The sequence below is a fragment of the Populus nigra genome, chromosome 1 (genome assembly GCF_951802175.1).
Source record: "Populus nigra chromosome 1, ddPopNigr1.1, whole genome shotgun sequence".
NCBI lineage: Eukaryota > Viridiplantae > Streptophyta > Magnoliopsida > Malpighiales > Salicaceae > Populus > Populus nigra.
The window spans coordinates 41,886,799-41,908,680 of record NC_084852.1 but is presented as its reverse complement, the minus strand read 5'-3'; the positions used below and the strand labels follow the sequence as shown (position 1 = coordinate 41,908,680).

At 32.5% G+C, this 21,882-nt stretch overlaps 2 protein-coding genes and 1 long non-coding RNA gene across 3 annotated transcripts; all 3 read right to left on the bottom strand.

Moving 5' to 3' along the window:
* Positions 1-3,548: 3,548 nt before the first annotated feature.
* Positions 3,549-5,321, bottom strand: LOC133700392 (uncharacterized). Its single transcript, XM_062123909.1, has 6 exons — positions 4,919-5,321; positions 4,691-4,805; positions 4,527-4,608; positions 4,395-4,446; positions 4,200-4,254; positions 3,549-4,114 (listed from the first exon to the last, which is right to left on the bottom strand). The coding sequence occupies exons 1-6, from the start codon at positions 5,279-5,281 to the stop codon at positions 3,936-3,938; spliced, it is 846 nt and encodes a 281-aa protein (XP_061979893.1). The 5' UTR covers positions 5,282-5,321; the 3' UTR covers positions 3,549-3,935.
* Positions 5,322-6,917: 1,596 nt separating this feature from the next.
* LOC133704329 (uncharacterized) lies at positions 6,918-9,009 on the bottom strand. The gene is made up of 2 exons (XR_009844041.1): positions 7,576-9,009; positions 6,918-7,500 (listed from the first exon to the last, which is right to left on the bottom strand). It is a non-coding gene; the product is annotated as an uncharacterized LOC133704329 (long non-coding RNA).
* Positions 9,010-9,704: 695 nt separating this feature from the next.
* LOC133701540 (putative pentatricopeptide repeat-containing protein At3g25970) lies at positions 9,705-12,950 on the bottom strand. Its single transcript, XM_062125483.1, has one exon. It carries the CDS (start codon positions 12,817-12,819, stop codon positions 10,351-10,353), a length of 2,469 nt encoding a protein of 822 aa, XP_061981467.1. The 5' UTR covers positions 12,820-12,950; the 3' UTR covers positions 9,705-10,350.
* Between the last annotated feature and the right edge of the window lie 8,932 nt (positions 12,951-21,882).

Sequence of the window (21,882 nt, the reverse complement as noted above, 5' to 3'; positions counted from 1 at the left end):
TTGGATTGACATGACTTTTTTGTTTCTTGTTTGACCTTTGATGTTGACTTGCACGCTCAAATTGCCATTTGGGTTCTTTTCTTAGGATAACCCAACAATGTTCTAGTTGAAATCGTTTGTCAACGCAAGAAGCATACATTTGTCGAGCATCATTAATCTGGTAAGTAAAAAATTAGAGAAATTAAATAATGTTAAAATATATGTTAAACAATTTAACATGAAAACGAATATTAAAATTACCCTTGATTCTTCGGTCATTCCACTTTGCTGACGATTTTCAATTTGAGTAACAAATCCAACAAATTTACCGACTTCTCTATTTATTTCTTGCCATCTATTTGAGATGCTTATTTGAGAACGATTATTCAAGTTTCCTCCATTCTCTACAAAGTAAGCATGTACTCGAGCCCAGAACTGTTTTGTTTGTTGTTCAACTCCTGTAATTGGATCTTTGCTTGTATTTAGCCATGCAGAGACAAGTAAACAATCTTCCTCTGGTGAGAAGTTTTTACTTCTTTGTGACTTTTTTGTTGTATGGACATTTAAATTCGAGTATGTTAAGTCATCAATTAATTGATTAGAATCACTTGGTTGAGAGAGAATATCTTCTGACTCACTCATAAGAAAATTGGTGAAAGAGCTTGGAAAATTTGAATCCATCTACATTAAAAAAAACCTCAAGTTAAAACCTTGTAGGAGAGTGTAAAAGAAGCGTACATTCAATGTCTAACAATTTTGTAGTTTACATACATGTGAATTAATAACAAGCATTGCATTCTACTTGTTCTAACATTACAATTTGACTATTTTTTGGAACTAAGAGAGGATTAATATACTGGTTTAATTGCATTTTCAACAAAACAAAATATAATTAACCTCAAATTAAAACAGACAATCAAAAATAAATTTTAAATATGTCACTCTATATTTTTATCAATATTAGCTACCATTATTGCTTCCTCTTAATTTTGTCAAAGATAACAACATAAATAAAAGATTGTTTTCCTTAACCCATATCAAAAACATAAAATTACAAAGAAATAAAAATCATCACAAATATCAAATTAACAACAAAAAATCTACAAAATCAAGAGATATTAAAGAGAAAATATAAAAAGCTTTTAAATAAACATACCTTTTAATTTCAGCTAATTAACACAACCGATGTTATTAATTAACCAGAGAATAATTGATTCTTGTTTTTCTAAATTTGAGAGAAGATTGAGACACAATACAAGATTTAAAACAAAAACAAGTTCCTTTCCTTGTTTTTAAAGCAAAATAAAATACTGTTGACCAACGGCTATTTTTATAGCCGTTGGCAACGTTAATCTTTTTTTGGCTATTTCTACAGTAAACTGTAGAAATAGCTCTTCCCAATTTAAACAGCCATTTTGGCTTCTTGGTTGCCTGCTGGATTGGAATGACAAATTAAAAGAACAAAAGCTAAAAGGACACGTTTTTAACTTTGCCTCCTCATTTGCCTCGCTGGTTGGAGATGCTCTTAGTCTTTTTATTTTCTTGATAGATAACTATTTTTTTATCTTTATTCTGTCACTTCTGTTATTTTTTTCATTTTAAAAATATTTTTTTAAAAAAATTATTTTTATTTATTTTCTCCAGTGATGCTTGTTAACTCATCATCGTTTCAATATTAATAATAAAAATTCAATTGATAATGCCTCCTGTTTAACACTAGAAGTGTATATATACTCTTGACAAAACTATGACTGCACCAGGAAATAATAATAATTGTAAAAAGATGATAAATTGATGACACACTGAGAGTGTAATGGAAATGGAATGTGTGGCTACAAAGGTCTCGTTTTCTAACCCAGCCAGTTATCTTATTTGGTGTCTGGGTTTTAGATTATGCAGAATTGGGTTCAATAAGAAACATTACTGGAAGGCTAGCTAAACACTCATTAGTTAATTCTAAGATCACTTTGATCATGCCCTGTGAAATTATGTATTTATCAAATCAACATGGATAGTGTTACATGGTTGATTTTCTCGTCGAAATCTCAGCTCCTGTGTAGTAGTCTAACCCCACCAGACTTAAATTTTTATATTAATTCACTCGTTTATGTCTAACACCCAAGTGTTTTTCACGTTTTTCCATGTTGCAAGCAAGCAAAAATACCAAGTACAAATTGTTTATAGAAAAAATACAAATCTTCTATTAATCTTCATATCACAAAGCCCAATTGACTCTAAGGTTTAGGCCATGACATAAAACAAATCAAATTCATTGCTCGTAATAAATGAAAGAATGAGCTTTTATTTTAAAAATAATAGTGTTTGTTCTTATTATGAATGATAAATATTCTGAAAATAAGAATATGAATACTTAGATAATAAAAAAAAATATAAACTCTTTACTTGGGTGGTTCAGATGGTATATATAACCTCTGAACTTTGTCATACTGCTTAAATGAAGGGATTGGAACATTATTTTTTCCTTATAGCATTAATAAGGGATAGATAACCCTTACACAATATTAATATTGATAAAAATATGATAGGCTTTTAGAAGACTTTTATATACCTAAAAATGTAAAGGGATGATCATTCTTGACTTTTAATATTTTATGTTAAAAGACAAAAAAAAAACAAATCTTTGTGACCTAATATAGGGTGTAAAAAGATTATCAACTCTATATGTATTTAGACCTTGAATGATTCCAAAATCAGGGGAGATGTCAAACTCACATGTACTAGAACTAATCGCGTAGCTGAACCTAAGGGTGTTAGGTTTGTCAACCACATGCACTTAGGCTCAGCACGTAGCTGAACCCAAGAACATTAGGTTTGACATCTTGTCAAACTCACATGTACTTGGGATCAACGCATAGCTTGAACCAAGGGTGTTGGGTCTGTTATCTCGTCAAACTCATATATATTTGGGCTCAATGCATAACTGAACTCATAGGTGTTAAGTCTAGGATCTTGTCATGCCTACATGTACTTAGACCCAACACATAATTGAACCCAAGAGTGTTGGGTTTAAGATCTCATCATATCCATATATACTTGGACTTATTACGTAGCTGAATTTAAAAATGTCTGGTTTGACACCTCGTCAAATCTACATATACTCCTAAAGATATTAAGACCGGAAGCAAGTCAGATTGATATCATTTAGTAGGGGTGTTCACGGTTCGGTTCGATTCGGTTTTTATCAAAAAAAGTAACCAAACCGAATTTTTTTAAAAAAAAAAACCGAAACCGAACCGAAACCGGTTCAAACCTACCGGTTTCGGTTCGGTTTTTTAGAGCAAAAACCGGTTCAAACCGGTTTGGCTCGGGTTTTTTCCGGTTTTTTCGGTTCCGGTTCGGTTCGATTCGGTTTTCCGGTTCCAGACTTAAAAAACCGAAACCGAACCGGTCGGTTTTTTCAAAATTTTAATCGGTTTTTTTTCACAGTTCGGTTTTTTCAGTTATTTTTTTTTCGATTTTCTCGGTTTAATCAGTTTTTCGGTTTTTTTGAACACCCCTATCATTTAGACTTGATATTCCACCGAGGCTAAATATATTGAGATATCACATTTCCCGTAACCCTTTTTTTAATCATCAACTTTTAAGCAAACATTTATATATACACACACACTGAACCATCACATATAATTAAAGACTTTTATTACTGGTAATCACATGCTCATGAAACCAGGTACTGCAGTCACTTCAACTCCAAAGAAACAAGGGAGCAATGCTTCTGTCCAAGAAGGGCTAGTTCCAACTGAAAAGACGGATCCTATTGTTTCCTTCAGCAGACCTCCCCCATTACCACCTGTTCTTGTACTATTGATTGCTCTTTCGTTGTTCGAGATGTGGTCGAGCCATGATGGTGATGATGACTGACTGTTGATGCATAGCTACTACTCTCTACTGTTGGTGTTGGTGTTGATGCACATAAAAGCTTTAGTGAGTGCATCCTATCCAAAATACTTCATTAGAAAATGGAGTATTGTGTTTAGTGCAAAAGCAAATAATCTTGCAATGAGATTCCAGGCTCTGATGTAGCCCGCCAGAAGTGGATTGACAAAAGGTGCCAAAAGTCTGCTGTAAATTTTTGAACAGAATTGCATTATGACATGAGGACTCTTTAGTAACCCTGCAGGGAAAAAAGAAGAAGCATAAATGTCATCTTGCTATGAGTTCGATGCCCGTGGCCGTTTTGCTAATGAAAATTAACGTACATTCTGCAGCTTTTGGGAAATCGTCAAATATTGCAGTCACATTCTTTAACAGAGTCTGTATTTGTCAGTTGAACAAAGAGCACATCCAGAAGAAAGCAAAGTTGTTAAAATCAGGTAATAGAATTCGTTAGATAGGCTGTTCTTTGACCAAAAAGATTTAGGGGGTGTTGGAATCATGTTAATTTGATCAATTACCAGAACTATGCCTCCTGGTTTGATGGGTGATTCTATCACAACCAGAGCTTTCCTGTAGCAAAGCGTATTAGTGAGAAACTCGTTTTCTTATGAAATTTGGAGGTCATAAATGTTTGTTGAGTTGCTTATTACTTAATAACAAGTCTGTCCTCCTTTTGAGAACATTCATAGAAGCTGCATCCTTTGGTGAAGGGTATCTGTATCGTTTTCCATTCTGCATAGAGAATTCTCATCAATTTGTTAGACTGTTACGAAACAAATACATCTTAATGCTAGACAATGGCTGATGATTATACCTAGGTGCCAATTCACTCCTGCTGTAAATTCATCATCTTCACATACATGTTCAAGAATGAACTTCACATTCTGGCCCATGCCTGCTGTAAGTTGTCCAAAGAAATGCATAACCTCCTGCAGCGATGCATAACAGGGTCTCTTATGCGCTATAGGCTCTCTTGATAGGAAGAATCGAGAAATATGTTTGTCAGATATAAAACAAAGTCTAACGAAGAATAAGAAGGTACCTTTTTCCCTTGCATTGGTTGAAGGAACGAGCAGTCCTCAAAGAAACAGTCATCCGAAATATAGCCATCTAGTTCCTTCAACTTCTTCTCATTGATGCATGTATAGAATTGCTTGATCATATGGGATGGAGAAGGACCCAATTTGAAGTCGAAATCATCTGCCGCTGACACAACCATATTTGCCCATCTTTTGTTGAATGATTTGTTACTTGCCCGTTTTCTTAAACATGTTATCTTCATCTTGTTCTGCATTGATTGAGACGACCCTTTGAAGGGTGAGAAGCCAAAAGTGAGTCCAGCCACTCCTTCGGGGCAGATGGTCTGCCGCGGGAGATGGCCATAGAAATTGACAGTAGCTGCCATTGGTGACTCACAGAAGAAAATGGTGATATTGAAATGTACGTATGGAAAGGACTATAAGGATGAACCAAATATTAGAGAATCGAGCAAAGAATAAAGTAGCATGTTTTTTGCCTTGACAGGAAATCAAAGAATGTTCTCCACGTACTAGGCATGGCAATGCGAGTTTGAGCCGACGAAGCGTAAAGTTTGTGAAGAATCTCCGGGACTGATTCCACCTTGTCACTTTATGTAGTTTAAGCCTTCAAGGTTTCTCTTGAAAGAGTTTTTCTTTTGAATGCTATCTACACGAATGCTTCATTTGGGATTTTAGAAGACAAATTCCCGACAGTACAAATATATTTATGGAGATATTAGATGTACACAAGAAGCTGAAAAACTCTGAAATTCTCACTTTCATATTTCACCAAGACCAACTTTAGTCCTGTTCATAACACAATCAACGAATAAATAAGATGTCTCAAGGCCTCAGATGGAATAGCTAACAGCATAAACTACCCTCGCGAATTTGAAGGTTCTGAATTGTAATCTGATTAGAGTGGGAGCGAAGTGGTTTATGAGAAGGGAAATGACTACTTGTTTTGTAGTTTTTGATCAAGTCCCTGGGTTTACCTAGAAAAATAAAATGTTTCAAAGTTCCTTGTGCAAGGCCAACAATGGATTGTTCGATGGTTAAGGTCAGATAGCATGTCTGGTTCAAACCATGTCATGATCATAGCTTGTGGCTGGTACTAAACCTACAATTTGACTCCTATACCCTGTGGAGTCTCGTTTGTTACGCCATGACACCTCCAAAGCTTTAAATTCTTTTAAATTTTGGTCTAGTTACGTGTTTGGTCCCTTCAAAAATTTCCTACGCATTAAACATTTACGTTAAGCAGATTGTATGATTTGGAAACTAGATAGCAAATTAGCATTAAACATTGGGAGTTATACCAACCACGGAGATAGAAACAAAAACATGCTTTGTAGCGAGAATCGGAGGTTAGGAGACATGCCAGCGAAATTGTTGTCTTGCACGAGGGTGTAGGTTGAGATTCTGAGGATCATAAGGCAATTAATCATGATTAAACAATTAATGGTCTTGTGTTTTCGGGTGACAATTGTGCTCGCGATTTTCTTCTCTCCTGTTATCTTCCAGTGCTCCCTGTTTTTTTATGTAAACAATGGGAACAGTGTCAGCGTTTTCCTGATGGGCGAAGACAGATTTAGAGCATGGCCAATAGAAAAAGATGAATTTGCCAAGGTTGGCTACCCATGTGACCCAGACAAACAGAAGATTGTCCAGTAGCTGCATTACATGACAATGAAAACGGCTGCTATATGTTCCAAAGATAAAGAATCCTAGTTGACGTGATTTTGTCCACACTGGCAATCTGCACATGGTAGAGAGATACCCTAGTTTCTACAGCTGACCATAAGGTTAAAATAATCCAAATCTCTCTCTCTCTCTCTCTCGGCTAGAATCAGTTTTCCTGTGTAAATTTCTTCACCAACTGAAGGCTCAAAATGAATAGAGGATTGTCATATACTGCCAGTGTGAAAGAATTGTCGGCGACAGTCATTGAACATGTTAGTTGATAGTTGTGGTACTCTCTCCTGTATATGAATGCGTAATTCAGCATCAATTACACATAAATTTGCAATAGAAGATGGTGGATAGACCTGCATTAGTAATATAAGTTTTTGAAATTTCAAAGGTTGTTTCCCTGAAAACATGGGCAGAAACATTATAGCAATACAGGTTTTGCTTCCCAAGGCTTGTTCAAATTGCTTCTAGTTAAACTAATATATGTCCGACAAAAAACAATGAAAACAACCCAACAAGTCTTGCCTTCCTTGTAAAACGTGTATGTTGTACCCATCCCATCCCCCTATAAGTTTTATTGACCAAAAAGTCTAGAAGCCTGCCCGAGATCCAGCAAAAAGCTCCTAGATAGCTCTGGAAGCCGCACGTGTTCCTGGGCAGATATGCTCTGAGCTATCACCATGTATATTAAACAATGGATCATTTGTTCAGTCTATCAGTCACCAAACCACACTGTGAAAATCAATATCTCCCAAGTTGAGCTACAAGGAATCTTGTACAGCCTGACAAATTGGCTGGCATGCCTCCCAACCCTTCACCATTATCAACAGACATTGTTCCACTCTCCTAATCAATAATCTCCAGGACCTGGTATTGCAATGAGTTGTTGCTGCACTATATAAACTTCTAAGTCCTGACCGAAGCAACTCAATCAAATATCCACAATTATCAACCCAAGCCTCTTCAAAGAGTAAAGCTCAGCACATACCTTGATATACACAATGAACAAGGTCCGTGATGTTACTGCTGCTGCATTTGACAAGATTTCCAGGGGCACCAGGCCACTTCCAAAGAGAGGGCAGATAAAGTCAAGGATAGCAGCAAATGCTTTCCACTCTATTGTTTCCGTGCTATCCAAAGCCTCTTCACATCAACATCATTCCCAGAGGGAAAGCTACCCGAGGAAGGCATAAAAAGCTGGATGCTATAAGTAATATCAGACATTGTATGATCGCCACAATTATCAAATCAAGCCTCTTCATCTTTTTTTGTTCTCTTTAATCCAAATTCCAGTTGAATTATTCATTTTTAGTGAGATATCATTTGGTTTCCAAAACAAAAGGCTAATAATATTCACCAAAAAAAAATAGCATGCGAATGAAAATAGGCATCCCACATGATTGGCACAAAAAGCAACGGAACTAACATCGAAACCACTTGACATGGTCCTTCCTAACAAATTTCGTTGCCAAAGTTATCATTAGCAATAAGCACTCATTAACGAGCATAGCCAATTGAAAGCACCAACTTGATAATATCTAAACTTGTAACTATATCACATGATGTCAAACAGAAAGCAAGTCTTAAATCATCATCTTCACAGCATGAAATATCTTGAATTTACCTAGAATTATTAGTTGCGTGGATTTTCTTTCATGCTTAATCTGCTCAGCCTGTTGCGTAAGATAGTCATGTTTCCAGAACAGGCACTACCTTCCAGTACCAATAATGCTTAGAAATAATAACCAAGAACTTCTAAATATACAAAGGCATTGCCAACATCTAAATCTAAGAATGAAGGTGGCTCAATAGCCTCAAAGCTCATACAAAATTTCCATTTGTGAAGGATGCATTTATTGAAAAAATTATACTTTTGTTTACTTCCAAGTTCTAATGCCTTCGATTTCACAGTGGGAAAAATTATATAGCAGACAGCCTCCAGACTAGGCAAATTAGAGCATGAAGTTTTAAGACTTATGGTTTGACAGCATCAAACTCCAATCCAGAATGATACCATGAGAAATCAGATATAAAGAAACATGAAATAGCATGGAAATGGGCTGGTAAAGCATAGTGAAACCAAAAGTTTTGGGGATTCACAAATTAATTGTAACACAAGAATTTTGTTGTATTGACCCGTCCTAATCCATTTTCAAGTACAACCAAATACCATAACGTAGTCCAACAAGAAATATCCAATAGTCCTCAACCGCAAGTGTTCACAATCAGATACGCTGACAACCATTACAGGCTCAAACATGATCCATTATTGTTCAAGTTCTAGGTCGACCTATGAATTCAATCTATCTCGAGTTGATCTGAACAGAATCTTGTACAACCAAATGAGTTGCTGGCATGCCTCGTAACTTCCCATTGACTTGACAAGCCTATCCACATTTCCTCCCTAGACCAGATATCCCACCTATAGACCCCCACATCCCACCCACCTCACCCATAGAAATATTGAAGTAATTCCTGACTTCTTAGAACTTGCTATAGAATATGCATGGAAAAATTTCTGCACTACAACAACAAATGATCATGTAATCCACGATACCTGTTTTGCTAGACACTTCACCAAGCTTACATTTCAACGGTAAAATCATATTTGAGAAAATATTGAAAATGTTGGGATATTCTGATTGATATTAAATATTGTAGCATCACAGACAATTTATATCTTCTATCTTATTTTCAGTTTTCCTGCCATTAGGAGGGATTTTTTTATTTGGACAGATCAAAACTTATTATTGGTTACAGTCCAAAAAAGCAAATCTCTACCCTGCTATTTATGCAACAGCATGATATGCCACAGCAGCTACCATTCTAACAGAATAATATTCTTGAACATATTCATCAAGGTGTCTGAAATAGTTCTGATTTTTAATATCATAGAGCATATACATAACAATGTGATAGCAGGATAAACACTAAAATTAGGAGAAATATGATGCCAGGAACACTAAATCTCAAATGTTAAGGGACCACTAGAATGTAATGGAAAGCAATTCTGTCAAACACTTGACATAGGTTTTGAGCACATATTTTAAATTCCCCGACAGCCTACCAGCAAGGTTGTTTCAAAGAAATAACCTGCATAACATTTGCTAACTCAGCTTATCTAGAAAAAGATCAGAATCAATGAATTTTTAAGGAAATAAATTGTTCATCAACAAGGACGCAATGGAGAGACATCAACTCGAATTAGTACGCAGGTAAAACAAAGCAGAAGAGTCAACAATTACAAGAAAACGTTTCAAGGTGTCTAACTACTTAATCTTATCCTCTACATTAAATAACAGGAATATCAGCATTACCATGGTAAACTAACCTCCACGATACCATCATACCAGGATGGAGGGATCTGAGCCAAATATCAATGTCCTGTCCCGATTTTTATTTTTGATGATCAGCATAATGCACCTTGCTCTAATTAATACTGAGAACATCATTATATCTCCCATGCTGTAACTTTAACATGCACCTCACAGCAACTGGAACCACTCATTCATTGATCAGTATGACGACTTACTGAATGTATTCTGGAAGAGTTGATACGAAGGATAGGGAGGATTTTCAGTGTTTGAGTGCATTTAATCATTAAATACTCATTTCAAATACAGAATGGAATGTGCAAATATTCAGTAGAAGCTATAATTGAGGACTCCTTATTGAATAAAAGTATTTAATAGTTCACTTATGAAATGTAAAAACCAAGGGGTATTTGTTGCCTCTCATGGAAATCAAGAGAATTTTCTATGCCTCAAGGTCCATTGATCCATAGAAAAGCACCATCTTGTTCCGGTTCCAGGGACACTATCACTTGTTTATACAGCCTTATTAACTCCGCGTATATTTCTTTACTTTGAGGATGTGAAGTATCATTAACAAAAAAGGTATGACTTTTTCTACCTACTTGAATCCAACTAGAACCAGGTTCCTTGCGGAGATTTTTTTCTTTCATTTCTTTTCTTAATCTTCCAACAGCATTCCACATACCAACAGAAGCATAAAGATTTGATAGAAGAATATAAGCAGATTCGTTTTCAGGATGAATTTCAAGAAGTTTTCTTGCTGCAACTCTTCCCAGCTCAACATGTCCATGGATATTGCAGGCAGATAGAAGAATTTGCCATATATGAACATCAGGTTGAATAGGCATGTGATCTATGGTTTTCTTTGCATCTTCCAGGAGCCCAACTCGACCAAGCAGATCAATCATGCAGGCATAATGTTCTAAGTGTGGGATTATTCCATGAAGTTCAAACATAGAGTCTAAGTAGTGGCGTGCTTCTTTCATGAGCCCTCCATGGCAGCACGAACTAAGAACACCAAGATAAGTTATCTCATCAGGTTCTATTCCAAATTGAGACATCTTGTTAAAGAGATCAAAAACTTCTTGATAACAACCATGATGGGCGTATCCCATCATCATGGCATTCCAAGCAGCCAAACTGCTCATAGATGAACTCCTGAATGCTTTCTCTGCTTGTCCAATGCTTCCGCACTTGCAATAAATGTCGATGACAGAACTTTCAACAAAGCTATCCTGATCAAATCCAGTTTTTAATACTAGGGAATGAACTGCTCTTCCCAGTTGCATATCTGTTATAGCACTACAAGCTTTAAGGATAATGCTGAAAGTTCTACTGTCCACTTTACGGTGCGAGCTCCATATGGTTTGATACAATGCCAAAGCATCAGTATAATAGCCAGCACGGACAAAAGTAGTTATCATCGTATTCAGATGAACCAAGTTTACCTTATCAATCTCAGCAAACACCCTTTTGGATTCATCCATACTGTTGCATCTCCCATACGCTGTTATCAAGCAAGAAATCATAGAAACATCAAACATGAATCCACATTTAACAAGAAGTGAATGGATTTGTATCACCTGCTTTGTATTGTTTGAATTGGACACTGCTTCAAGAATGCTAGCCAGAGTATGTATAGTAGGCTGCAGTGACAACTCACGCATCTGATAGAACACCTCTAGAGCCTGATTAACAAATCCATTCTCAGAACATGCAGAGATCAGAGAATTCCAAGAAACAGAATCTCGTATAATCATGTTATAAAAAACTCTACAAGCATCGCAGATTTGCCCACACTTCCCATACATGGACACCAAAGCATTGCCGACAGAGACCACCTGGAAATACCCTGTCTTATGACAAAGTGCTTGAATCTGCTTCCCTGCATTAAAAAACGTCACTCCTCCAATCATTGACAAAACATTAATTAAAGTATACTCATTCACATCCAAACCTAAGGAAAGTACAATTCTAAACAATTCCACAGCTTCATGACCATCAGAAGCAGTTCCTATTCTCTGAGTCCAAGAAACAACATCTGGTTCGGCAATTTCATCAAACACCTTAATAGCATCAACCTCTTTTCCACACCTCGCGTACATACTCATAACAGCATTGCTAAAATGCATTGAAGAACCACGTAAAAATCCCATCTTTACACCAAAACCATGAATTTGCTCCCCTTCTCTTACATCAAACAAAGCCCCGACCACACCAGTTAAGCTAAATGCATTTAACTCTAAACCTAACCCTCTCATTTCAACAAAAACCTGTTTTCCCTTCTCAAACTCCTCATTCCACACATACCCATTAACCATAACAGTACAGACCACATTATCCAAATCTAAACACTCCTTAAAACACCTCTCAGCTGACCCCAAATCTCCATTCTTTGAATAATTGTCAATCAACCCACTAATCACAAAGCTTTTAGACCCAAACCCAAGTTTTAAACAAACCCCTTGAGAAACCCAATTCTCTCTCAAACTCACACATCCTTTAATTAAAGAACTCAAAGTAAACACATCAGGCACCAAACCCACATGCCTTAATTCATTGAAAAGTCCCAAAACAGTTCTAGAATCATTAGCCCTTGCAAACCCAGAAATGATTGCATTGTAAGTGATGATATCGGGGTTTTGTGTGTCTAAGAAGAAAGAAAGAGAGCGAGAGAGATTGTTGTTGTTGTTGTTGTTGTTGTTGTCAAGTTTGGAGAAGTGAGAAATGAGAGCTGTGGATACGTAGGGGTCAAGAAAGTGACCTGATTTGATGAAGAGAGAGTAGGTTTGGTCGGTGAGGAGAGGAGATGACAAAGTGAGTGAGGATTTGAGAGCTTGAGGATAATCTTTTTGGGAGATTAGGGTTTCGAATTGAGAGAAGGAGAGAGTTTGTGCTAGGGCTCTTAGCTTCTTCATGCATGCATGGTGGTGGTGATAAAAGAGGTTCTGGTTTGCTTGCGCGAGGTTTTTTAAGGGTTTAAGCAACCAACAGGTGGTTATCAATTATAATGACGTGCTAAACGCGGGAAATGAAAGGAGGGTTGAGTGGAGAAATGAGGCGAATCCGTCCGAATCAACTAATTTTATTTCATGAAAAACGTTTTTAAAGTTAATTTCAAACTGTAATAATAATAAATAGTTTAATGATTTAAATTTAAAAACTATCATCTTAAATATTTACATAACTTAAATTTTAAATTAAATTTTATAAAAATTACAGCGACATAAACTTATTGATTGACAAGTTTAAATAAAAAAATCAAAGAAAAAAGAAGTTAAAGATCAAGTCAATTTAGTCAACATATCAAACTCGCGACTTAAATTATTTAATTTCTTGGAGTGTATTTATTTTTTATATTTTATTACATGATAAGAAAATACAAAAACCAATTAATTTATAATCAAACCAATATTGAATAATAAAATTCAATAAAAAAAATAGAATTGGAACAAAAAATAAGCAAAAGATAAAAAAAATTGCAAAAAAAAACCCAAATTGCGTATAATTCATTATTAGTTCATTGTTTATATTTCTTTGTATATTTTATCCAATTTTAAGAGTAAAAAATAAGATTAAAAGTAATAAATAAAGTAAATCCTATAAGAAATAAAAGAGAAAAAAACAAATATAAAGCATTTGCTTCAAGGTTATGGGAAAATGATGGGAATTGAACCCGCAGATAGTGGATTTACAGTAATATACTACTTTGATCCACTTCGCTATTTACTCGTAACCTTTCTCTCATTCTTATTATTATACAAAACTTCTATATAAACTGAATTTATGTAAATTAAAGTATTACCAAGTCTGTAAAAACAAAAACAAAAAAAAATTTTACTTTTTTTTTAAATCACACTTAATCTTTGCTTAAAAATGTTCCATTATATGGACAAGAGATATTTGTATTAGCCTAATTAGATCTATAGAATTCATTATTGTTAAGTCCAAAGCCCTTAAAATTGAAAAGAGCTCAATTAGTTTGGCCTGCACACTTGGCCTAGTATTTTTTCTCTTTTTGTAAGGTTTTATTGTCTACCCCTTTTTATATAAAAAAACAAATAATAGGTCATTTTTCACATAAAAAATATTAATGTGTCTCTTGAAACTCAAACCCGTAACCTCGGCTCATTATACATATGTGTTAACTAATTAAGCTACAACATGAAAATGTTATAAAATAATATATATATATATATATATATATATATTAAACCGGTTCATTGTTTGAGTTAAGCCAACCAATGTGTTTTTAGTTGTTTTAATAATAATAATATATGACTAAGTTAAAAAAAACTTCAAATACAAATTGGATTTTCCATAATTGTGTTATGGATTATTGGTGTAACTAAACTTGATCGTGAATATACGAGCTTTCCTGCAAAATAAGTTTCTTATTGGAATATAAGGGTAGTGTAGTGCGCATGAAAACAAATGCAAGAAAAAATTATTAAATGAACAATGAGTGTATGTTGCCAAACCTGGATTTCAATAGCTAAATGGAGACGTGTCATTGATGGAAAAACCAATGTCCTACCATTGGTTAGCCATGGTAGCTTTATTGGTTGTTGTGACATGCCATGATTATTATTCATGTATGTCATTAGTGAAAATATTGGTAATGGATAATATTATTAATAAAAAAATATTATTTACTCTGCATTAAAAAGTTTTGTGTGCATAGAAAAATTATATGTGTATAAAAGTTTGTGTGGAACATGGAAAAAATACATAAAAAGGTTTGTTAAGGTATGATTAGATAGACCGAGTCAATATCAGGGATGAAGTTTCAATTATTTAGGCCAATCCCAATCGAATAGAAAAAAATATATATTTTAAAGAAATTTGGTATTATCATTTATCCTAAATAGTCATGTTTAGAAGACTTTAACCAGTAAAAATAAAAAAAGAAAATACTTGCAATATTAATGTTACCTTTTGTTTGCATGAAAAATGTTCCATTTATGGTTATGCTTGGATGAAGAAATGTTTCGTTTGTAGTTTTTTTTTCATGAGAGCTTTACCTATAAATAAAAGGAGATTTTATAAAGTTCTAATGAATAATATTTTTATCTAGAAAATAAAAAATACTTTATGATCATAAAAGTATTATGTAAGAAGATGTTGTTCGAAGATGTAGAGTTTTAAATGAAGATCCCGATGGAGATTTTTCATAGAGCCATAGAGATTTTAATAGATACATATAGATTTTATCATGAAGATCTTTCCATAGAAATTTTTCATGAAAATATATTTGAACATGTGGAGAATTTAATGGAGACATGAAGATTTCACTATAGATATTTTAATAGAGTTATAAAGAATCTAATAAAGATATAGAGATGTTGTTGTAGAAATTTCTATGGAGAAACATTGCTACTTTATTGAAAAATTTCAAATATAAAGATACAATTTTTAAAAATAATCTAGAGATTATATTATCTCACGTAACTCCTCATCGAATGTGCAAACTTGATTTCATTCTTGTTCTAATTATCCTTATTTCTTGATGAATTGTTGGAGATCCTCTAGCAATTATTTTTTTATTTTTTGAGTACATGGTATTTTTTATTGTCGCGCCTATGATCATGATAAAATAAATAAAAATTGTTAGATTTCTTGTGCTAGAACTATTTTTCATTGGAGATTGAGATTTTTCCTCAAGAAATGGGACGAGGCTAGCTTTTTGTGAGGTCTAAAAAACAGGATTGTTCACTAGGAGGCCTACGCATGGCCCGAACAGCAGGCGATTCCTTTTTTTGACATGCCCCGAACTGACAGTTAAGATCAAAAAAAGTTTTTATTATATTAATATATTTAAAAAAAACCAAGGAAGTAAACGTTTACATTTTTTTTTGTTGGCTCACAGATTCACAATTCATAGATTTTTAGACCAGAAGCATAGTATTGATAACACAAATGTACGTGTGATCTATAAAGTAGTTGACGTACTTGTATTTAAATACACTTTTCCATTATTTTTCATACAATTAAACGGATAAATAAACGAATTTCAGAATGCATCATAGGAAAAAATTAATGAAATGGACCAGCAGGCGAGCCGACACAGCACGACAAGATAGTAGTTGCTCATGGAACATGGGCCTAGGCCAGTACGAAGCCTAGAAGGTAAAAAAGAACAAGACGGCAGGGTTCTCCGCTCTGCATTTCTAACTGCGGGATTGTTCCTATCCGCCGTCCATGTATATATACGAGCTATCCTAGGTATAGTTTTTGTTTTTATTTTTGGATGTTTTTAATTTTGTTTTTTAGTGTTTTTTATGGTTTTGATATACTAATATTAAAAATAAAAAATATATATATAAAATAGATTTATTTTACCATATTTTTAAATAAAAAACTATTTTAAAAAACAAATGGTCCTCCTCTCAAACTCTAATGTCCCTCTCGGGCTCTCTAACTCTGTCTGCCCTCCAAAAGCTCGCCGACACGGTTTGCATAGACAGACAGGCACACCACTCAATTTAATTTCTTCAGAAATTCTTTAAAAAATGCACCACTCAATTTAGTTTAAGTTATCGAGAAACTAGAGTCAACAGGATTTGAAAAGTTTCAGTCGCTGTGAGCCCGGTCCCTGCTTCTTTCCATCACTGTCGACGTGGCTAGTTTTCTTCTCTTTTGTGGGTTCCAGCTTGCCAGCCAGATTCTCCCAGACAAGTTCACGAGGTTGCTTGAGTTTTGTAAATTTTTAATTGTTTTTATTTTAAATTAATTTTTTTTATATTTTTGGATGGTATTATTAAAAATAAATTTTGAAAAATAAAAAATATATTTTATTTTAATATATTTTCAAAAAATAATTTGTAAAAAATAATTTATAGTTTATTTTTTTATTTAATTTATTTTTAAGATACATCCAAGTTCAAAGTACTTCCACGACGGGCATGTGATCCTAATTTCCGTAGTCTGTCCAAATAAGATTGTTGAAAAGTTGTTTTCTAGCTAGCTGTGATTTTCAACGGTAAGACATGTTTTTTTTTTCCTCGGATAATTTTAGCATAAAGTAACTTTATCTATGGATTATTACGCTCTCGGAATTCTAATCAAAGACACGGGTGAAGAAGTTCCTGGCTGGCTTGCTGCACTGTCTGTCTTTTTTGCCTCCTGACTTCATCAATTGTATGGAAAGGAGTCAACACAACAGTCCTCTTAAGTTCTTAAAGAGAAACACGCCAATGGTAACTTTTATTTGGAGACCAACTAACTGATTCTTGGACCAATCAAAAATAATTTTACATTCATATGATAGGGAGTCTAATATTAAAAATTAAAAATTACAAAGTTACTTCATTATGGTTTTAGATTTCAGTCATGTAATTACTAATATAATGGTCACTAAAAACTTACATGTTCGTTAATTTTAGGACCCGTAAGATTAGTTGAGGTGCATAAAAACTGACTTGGATATAGCGTTTATGAATTAATAATAATTTTTCATCGTTTGAAGTTTCTATTTAAAATTCAATTACGGTAAAGCACTAAACTAATGTTAATGGCCACGCTTGGATGTTTAAAGATCAAACAATTGGTAACATCTCATCGTGTGAAGTTTCTCCTGGTGGAAAAACTATGTGTAGGCAAAGGAAAGCTAATATGTAGAATCATAAAGGCTAATATGTAGAATTATTTTCAGATTCCTCGTTGATTTTGCTTTTATTTCTTTCAAGGTTTTTCTATCCATGCTCTTCCTCTCTATCTAATACATGCTTTAACCTGAATAGCTTTGTGTAGGGTAGCAATGATGATCGTTTACCAGCTCTTTCCTTTTATTAATTAGGTTGGTTTTATAGTTACTGCTGTCCCGTTTTACTCCCATTAATATAGAGTAAGGTCCTTTTCCTGGGATGCAGAATGTCAGTGTAGGAAGCTATAACTAGATAATAAAAAATCTAAAAGGCCTATGTTGAGCCGCACTATTCACACAAACACAAAACTTTGTGGATATGACTGAGTATTTTTTAATAATTTATTTTAGGTTTTGAATTTTTATTTTGAGTGATCTAATGAAACCAGTTGATTTTAGCTTCTTTGACAATAATGAAATTAAAAGAAAAGAGATGGGAATGAAAAGGATATCACCTATGGGTGGCGTACCAAAAAATATTTTAACAATGCACTTAAGTCTTTAAATTGTAGCTTATACAATTTAGAACCTTTTAGATTTCAAGCAAATTAGTTTTGTTACAAAAATTTATTTATATTATTTTTCAATTCCTAGTTAGAAAAGAGAGAGAGAGTGTTGCCAGATTCCAACTATGAAAAAGAAAGATCATTGTTCAGGTCATTTTCGATCACCAAAATGATAGTTTTTGGTTCCACGGGTTCCATGAGATAAGAGAGACTTAATGTTGGTTGTTTAGAGCCTCAATGTTGTAAAAAAAAAACAAATATAAACCAAGAAAGATAAATCTAGCACAACTTGATTTCGTGTTTTTTGACCATTTTGGGGTATTTTAAGTTGATGAGTTGGTTTATGGGTGTTTCAAGAGTGTTGATAAGATGTTTTTGAATTGAAATGACTTTAAAGTTTGTTTTTTAAAACAAAAAAGTCATTGCCCTAATTTTCTAACCACTACTAAGTGACTGGATTCTGAGCACACAGATGATATGATGTTTGCTTATTTATTAAAAAAAATAAGACGGACGACTTGTCATTCACCCCTTTAAAATATCCAAAAAACAAATCATGCTTAAACATGAGAGCTTGGGCTTAAAGGCCCACCAACGCGCCTAGGCTTTTGATTTTCAATGGCCTAGGTGTGTTGGGCCATAAGCCCAAGAGTCTGAACTTTTTTAAGATTAAATATAAATATAAGAAAAAAAAATCTTGGTTGAGTCCATGGCCTAAAACGCAAGTTTAACAAGTTAAGCCACAACATTTAAGTTGGTTTTTGTTCTAGTATTGCTTTTTAAATTGATATTTTTTTTAATGTGTTTTTCTTAAATAATTCTTAAATTTATGTTTCAATTAATATTTATCATCTGTGATTTTTTTTAATTGACTTGTTTTGGATAAACATTTGTTTTTAAAAGGTGTTGTGTGTATTTAGTTTTTGAAAAGATTATTATGATTTATTTATAATGTTTTTTTATCTTTTATATATATTAACTTTATTTTTTAAAATAAAAAAGTATTTTCAGATAATATTTTTAATATGTGTAGCGTTGTATAATATTCTTTTTTTTTTGTTCAATCAATTTAATATGTGTGTTTATTTCTACTATCGTTTGATTGAATAAAAAAATACTTTTAATAAATAAATTCAGTAAACACAACCAGATAGATATTCTATTTTTCGAGATTAAACATCTTTATCTATACTTGTCTCTTGATTTTTCTAAATTTGACTTTAGTTATCGTTAATAACTTTTTTTATGTTTATTAACATATAATTTTTGATTTATTTGATTATATGCATGTATGAATTTTTTGATTTATATAATTTTTTTATATATAAAAACATGTTAAAAAAGTGCATATTAAAAAAATTATTTTACCCACGGTGTAAGTTTGTTGATAGCAACACTCTTTTTATAAGTAACATGTTTGACTTCTTAAAAGGAATGAACCTGGATTCATAGATAAAAATATATAAATAAAAAGGTTATGCAGTGAAAAAAAAAACTTGTATGTTATAAGAAAGGCTAAATGGTGTGGTTTTTTTATTGTTTTAAAATTATTATTCATCATTTTTATCCTCAAACTTATTTTTTGTATGATTGTACCTTTATTAGCTTAAATTAGCACTCAACTATATATTTTTTTTTTAATGAAATGATTGAATTGAAAGATAAAGAACTGAAATAAAAAACACAAGTAAAATAGATAGGGCCTATCAATTTTGTTTGAAAAGTATATTGAGTTCCCAAATTTTTTTAACTATTAAGTGACCATGCTCTTTAATTTTAGAAAAATTAATTTTAATACTAAATTTTATTTTCATTATTTTTCAGTTCTTATTGGGTGATAGGAGAGAGAATGAATCATTGGATTTCGGTCTAAAAAGAGAAAGATGTTATGTCTATGATTTTGGCCACTAAAGTGACAAATTTTTATTCCAAATGGTTTTAAACGATGAAGGGAGTTTGAATTAGATGTTCTTTTTACATTGAAAATGCCTAAAATTTGAGCTCGAAAAGAAATTGAGTTTCGAGTTGATTTTGGGTTTGCAGATCTGGTGAGTTTAGTTTTTTTTTTTTTAATTATCCTTTTCAATATCTTAGTATTGAGTTGTTGTTTAATTTTACAATCATTTATTTTTATTACCATATAGTCAAATAAAAAGTAGTTTTGGGAAGAAAACAAACTATAACACAACTGGAGTTCATAATTCGGTTCACAGGTTTGACATGTTAACCCGAGTTACCCGGTTCATAAGTTTGATGAGTCTATCCACTAGTCGAATATGCTTTTTTTTTCCTTTAATTGTTTTTAATTTTTTCTCTCAATTTTATACTTCAATATTGGATTTGTTGGAAAATAAACTACATGATTTATTTTTGTTTGTTTTCTATAGGGTTATCAGTAACTCGAAAATGTTTTTATTTTTAGGTTGGTGCTTAATTTTGTGACTATATATTTTTATCATATAATTAAAAAATATTTTATAAAAAGTTATTAAACTCAATGGAATCCATGTCACATGTTGCTTGGGGATTGAGATCGATTTAATCTGTTATTATCTTAATATTTTTTAAAAAAATTATCATCTATTTTTTTAAATAAAATTAAATGCAAAGTAATTTGATTATGTATATGTTTCAAGTCTAAATGATTTTTGCTTGAGAAATATATTAGAAAGAATATAAACTATATATTCAAAACTTATCTAACAACTTCAATTCTTAGTTCAAAATGATTCTTAAAGATTTAATTTCAATTAATATACAAACTAATCAAAGAATATTCTTGCTATAAAATCAAAAAGTTGTTTCGAGTTGTATTAAAAAAAAGAGTTGTTTTTTAGTCGCGGCTGAAGAATATTTCCCATAGCAACCTCTAGAAGAATTCAATTCCATAAATTCAATATTTGATTTCTGTTTGCTTTGTATTTTTCTGAATGGTTTGAAAGATTCAACAAGACCAAGATTATTACGTAGCAATTTTTTGCTATGTTTGGTTCACGCTTGAAATCTCTCATATGCAATTTCACATCATTTCTTTTAACGTCGAAATTTCTATACATCATGCATTCTCCTTTGATTTCTTTCTAGACCTCTCGAATTATTTATGAAAAATACCATCCACTCGACTGTAAAATAATTCTTAGCTACATCATCAATTTATCAAGAAATATCTTATCGAACTTATTCTCTATTGATTTATTTTATTTTATTTTATTTTATCTCACAATAAACAATGAGGAAGAGAATGCAATGTTATCCAATATCCACTAATTTATATTTACAAAAGATTTTATTTTAATTTGTAAGATTTATTTCTTATTATTTTAATAAATTTTTAAAAATTAAAATAATAATAAGTTATTTTCCAACTTATTTTTTATAACATAACTATGTTTTTAAAAAATATATTATTTTATTGTAAATAAACGGGATATAAATTGTTCAGTCGAAGACAAAAGGTATATATAGTATAATTGAAAATGTATGTTTCAGGTGAAAATAATATTTGAGGAAGATAACACGCTTTTCATAATTGTATTAGCTGGTTAAGAAAACAAAGCATTGCATGTATCTCACATTAAGAGTGTTTAGTATTACTATCTAGCAAGTTTTTTTTGTTAAGATTTATTTTATTTTTATTTAAAATTTATTTTTTTAATGATTTTGATGTGTTGATATCAAAAATAAATTTTAAAAAATAAAAAAAATATTTTAAAGTATTTATAAATAAAAACACTTTAAAAAACTTAAAGTATATTGAATGTTATAAATATATTGTATGCGCATATTTCTATATGAATAGTAAATCGTTTGATACAAGTTTATATTTAACT

Bases quoted from the DNA above. Each gene is read 5' to 3' on its own strand.
- LOC133701540 (XM_062125483.1), bottom strand. From the start codon at position 12,819: ATGAAGAAGCTAAGAGCCCTAGCACAAACTCTCTCCTTCTCTCAATTC.
- LOC133700392 (XM_062123909.1), bottom strand. From the start codon at position 5,281: ATGGCAGCTACTGTCAATTTCTATGGCCATCTCCCGCGGCAGACCATC. The intron at 4,255-4,394 runs GTAATTGATCAA...TGACAAATACAG, and splicing joins AACCAGGAGGCATAGTTCTG to ACTCTGTTAAAGAATGTGAC. The intron at 4,115-4,199 runs GTACGTTAATTT...TTTTCCCTGCAG, and splicing joins TTTCCCAAAAGCTGCAGAAT to GGTTACTAAAGAGTCCTCAT.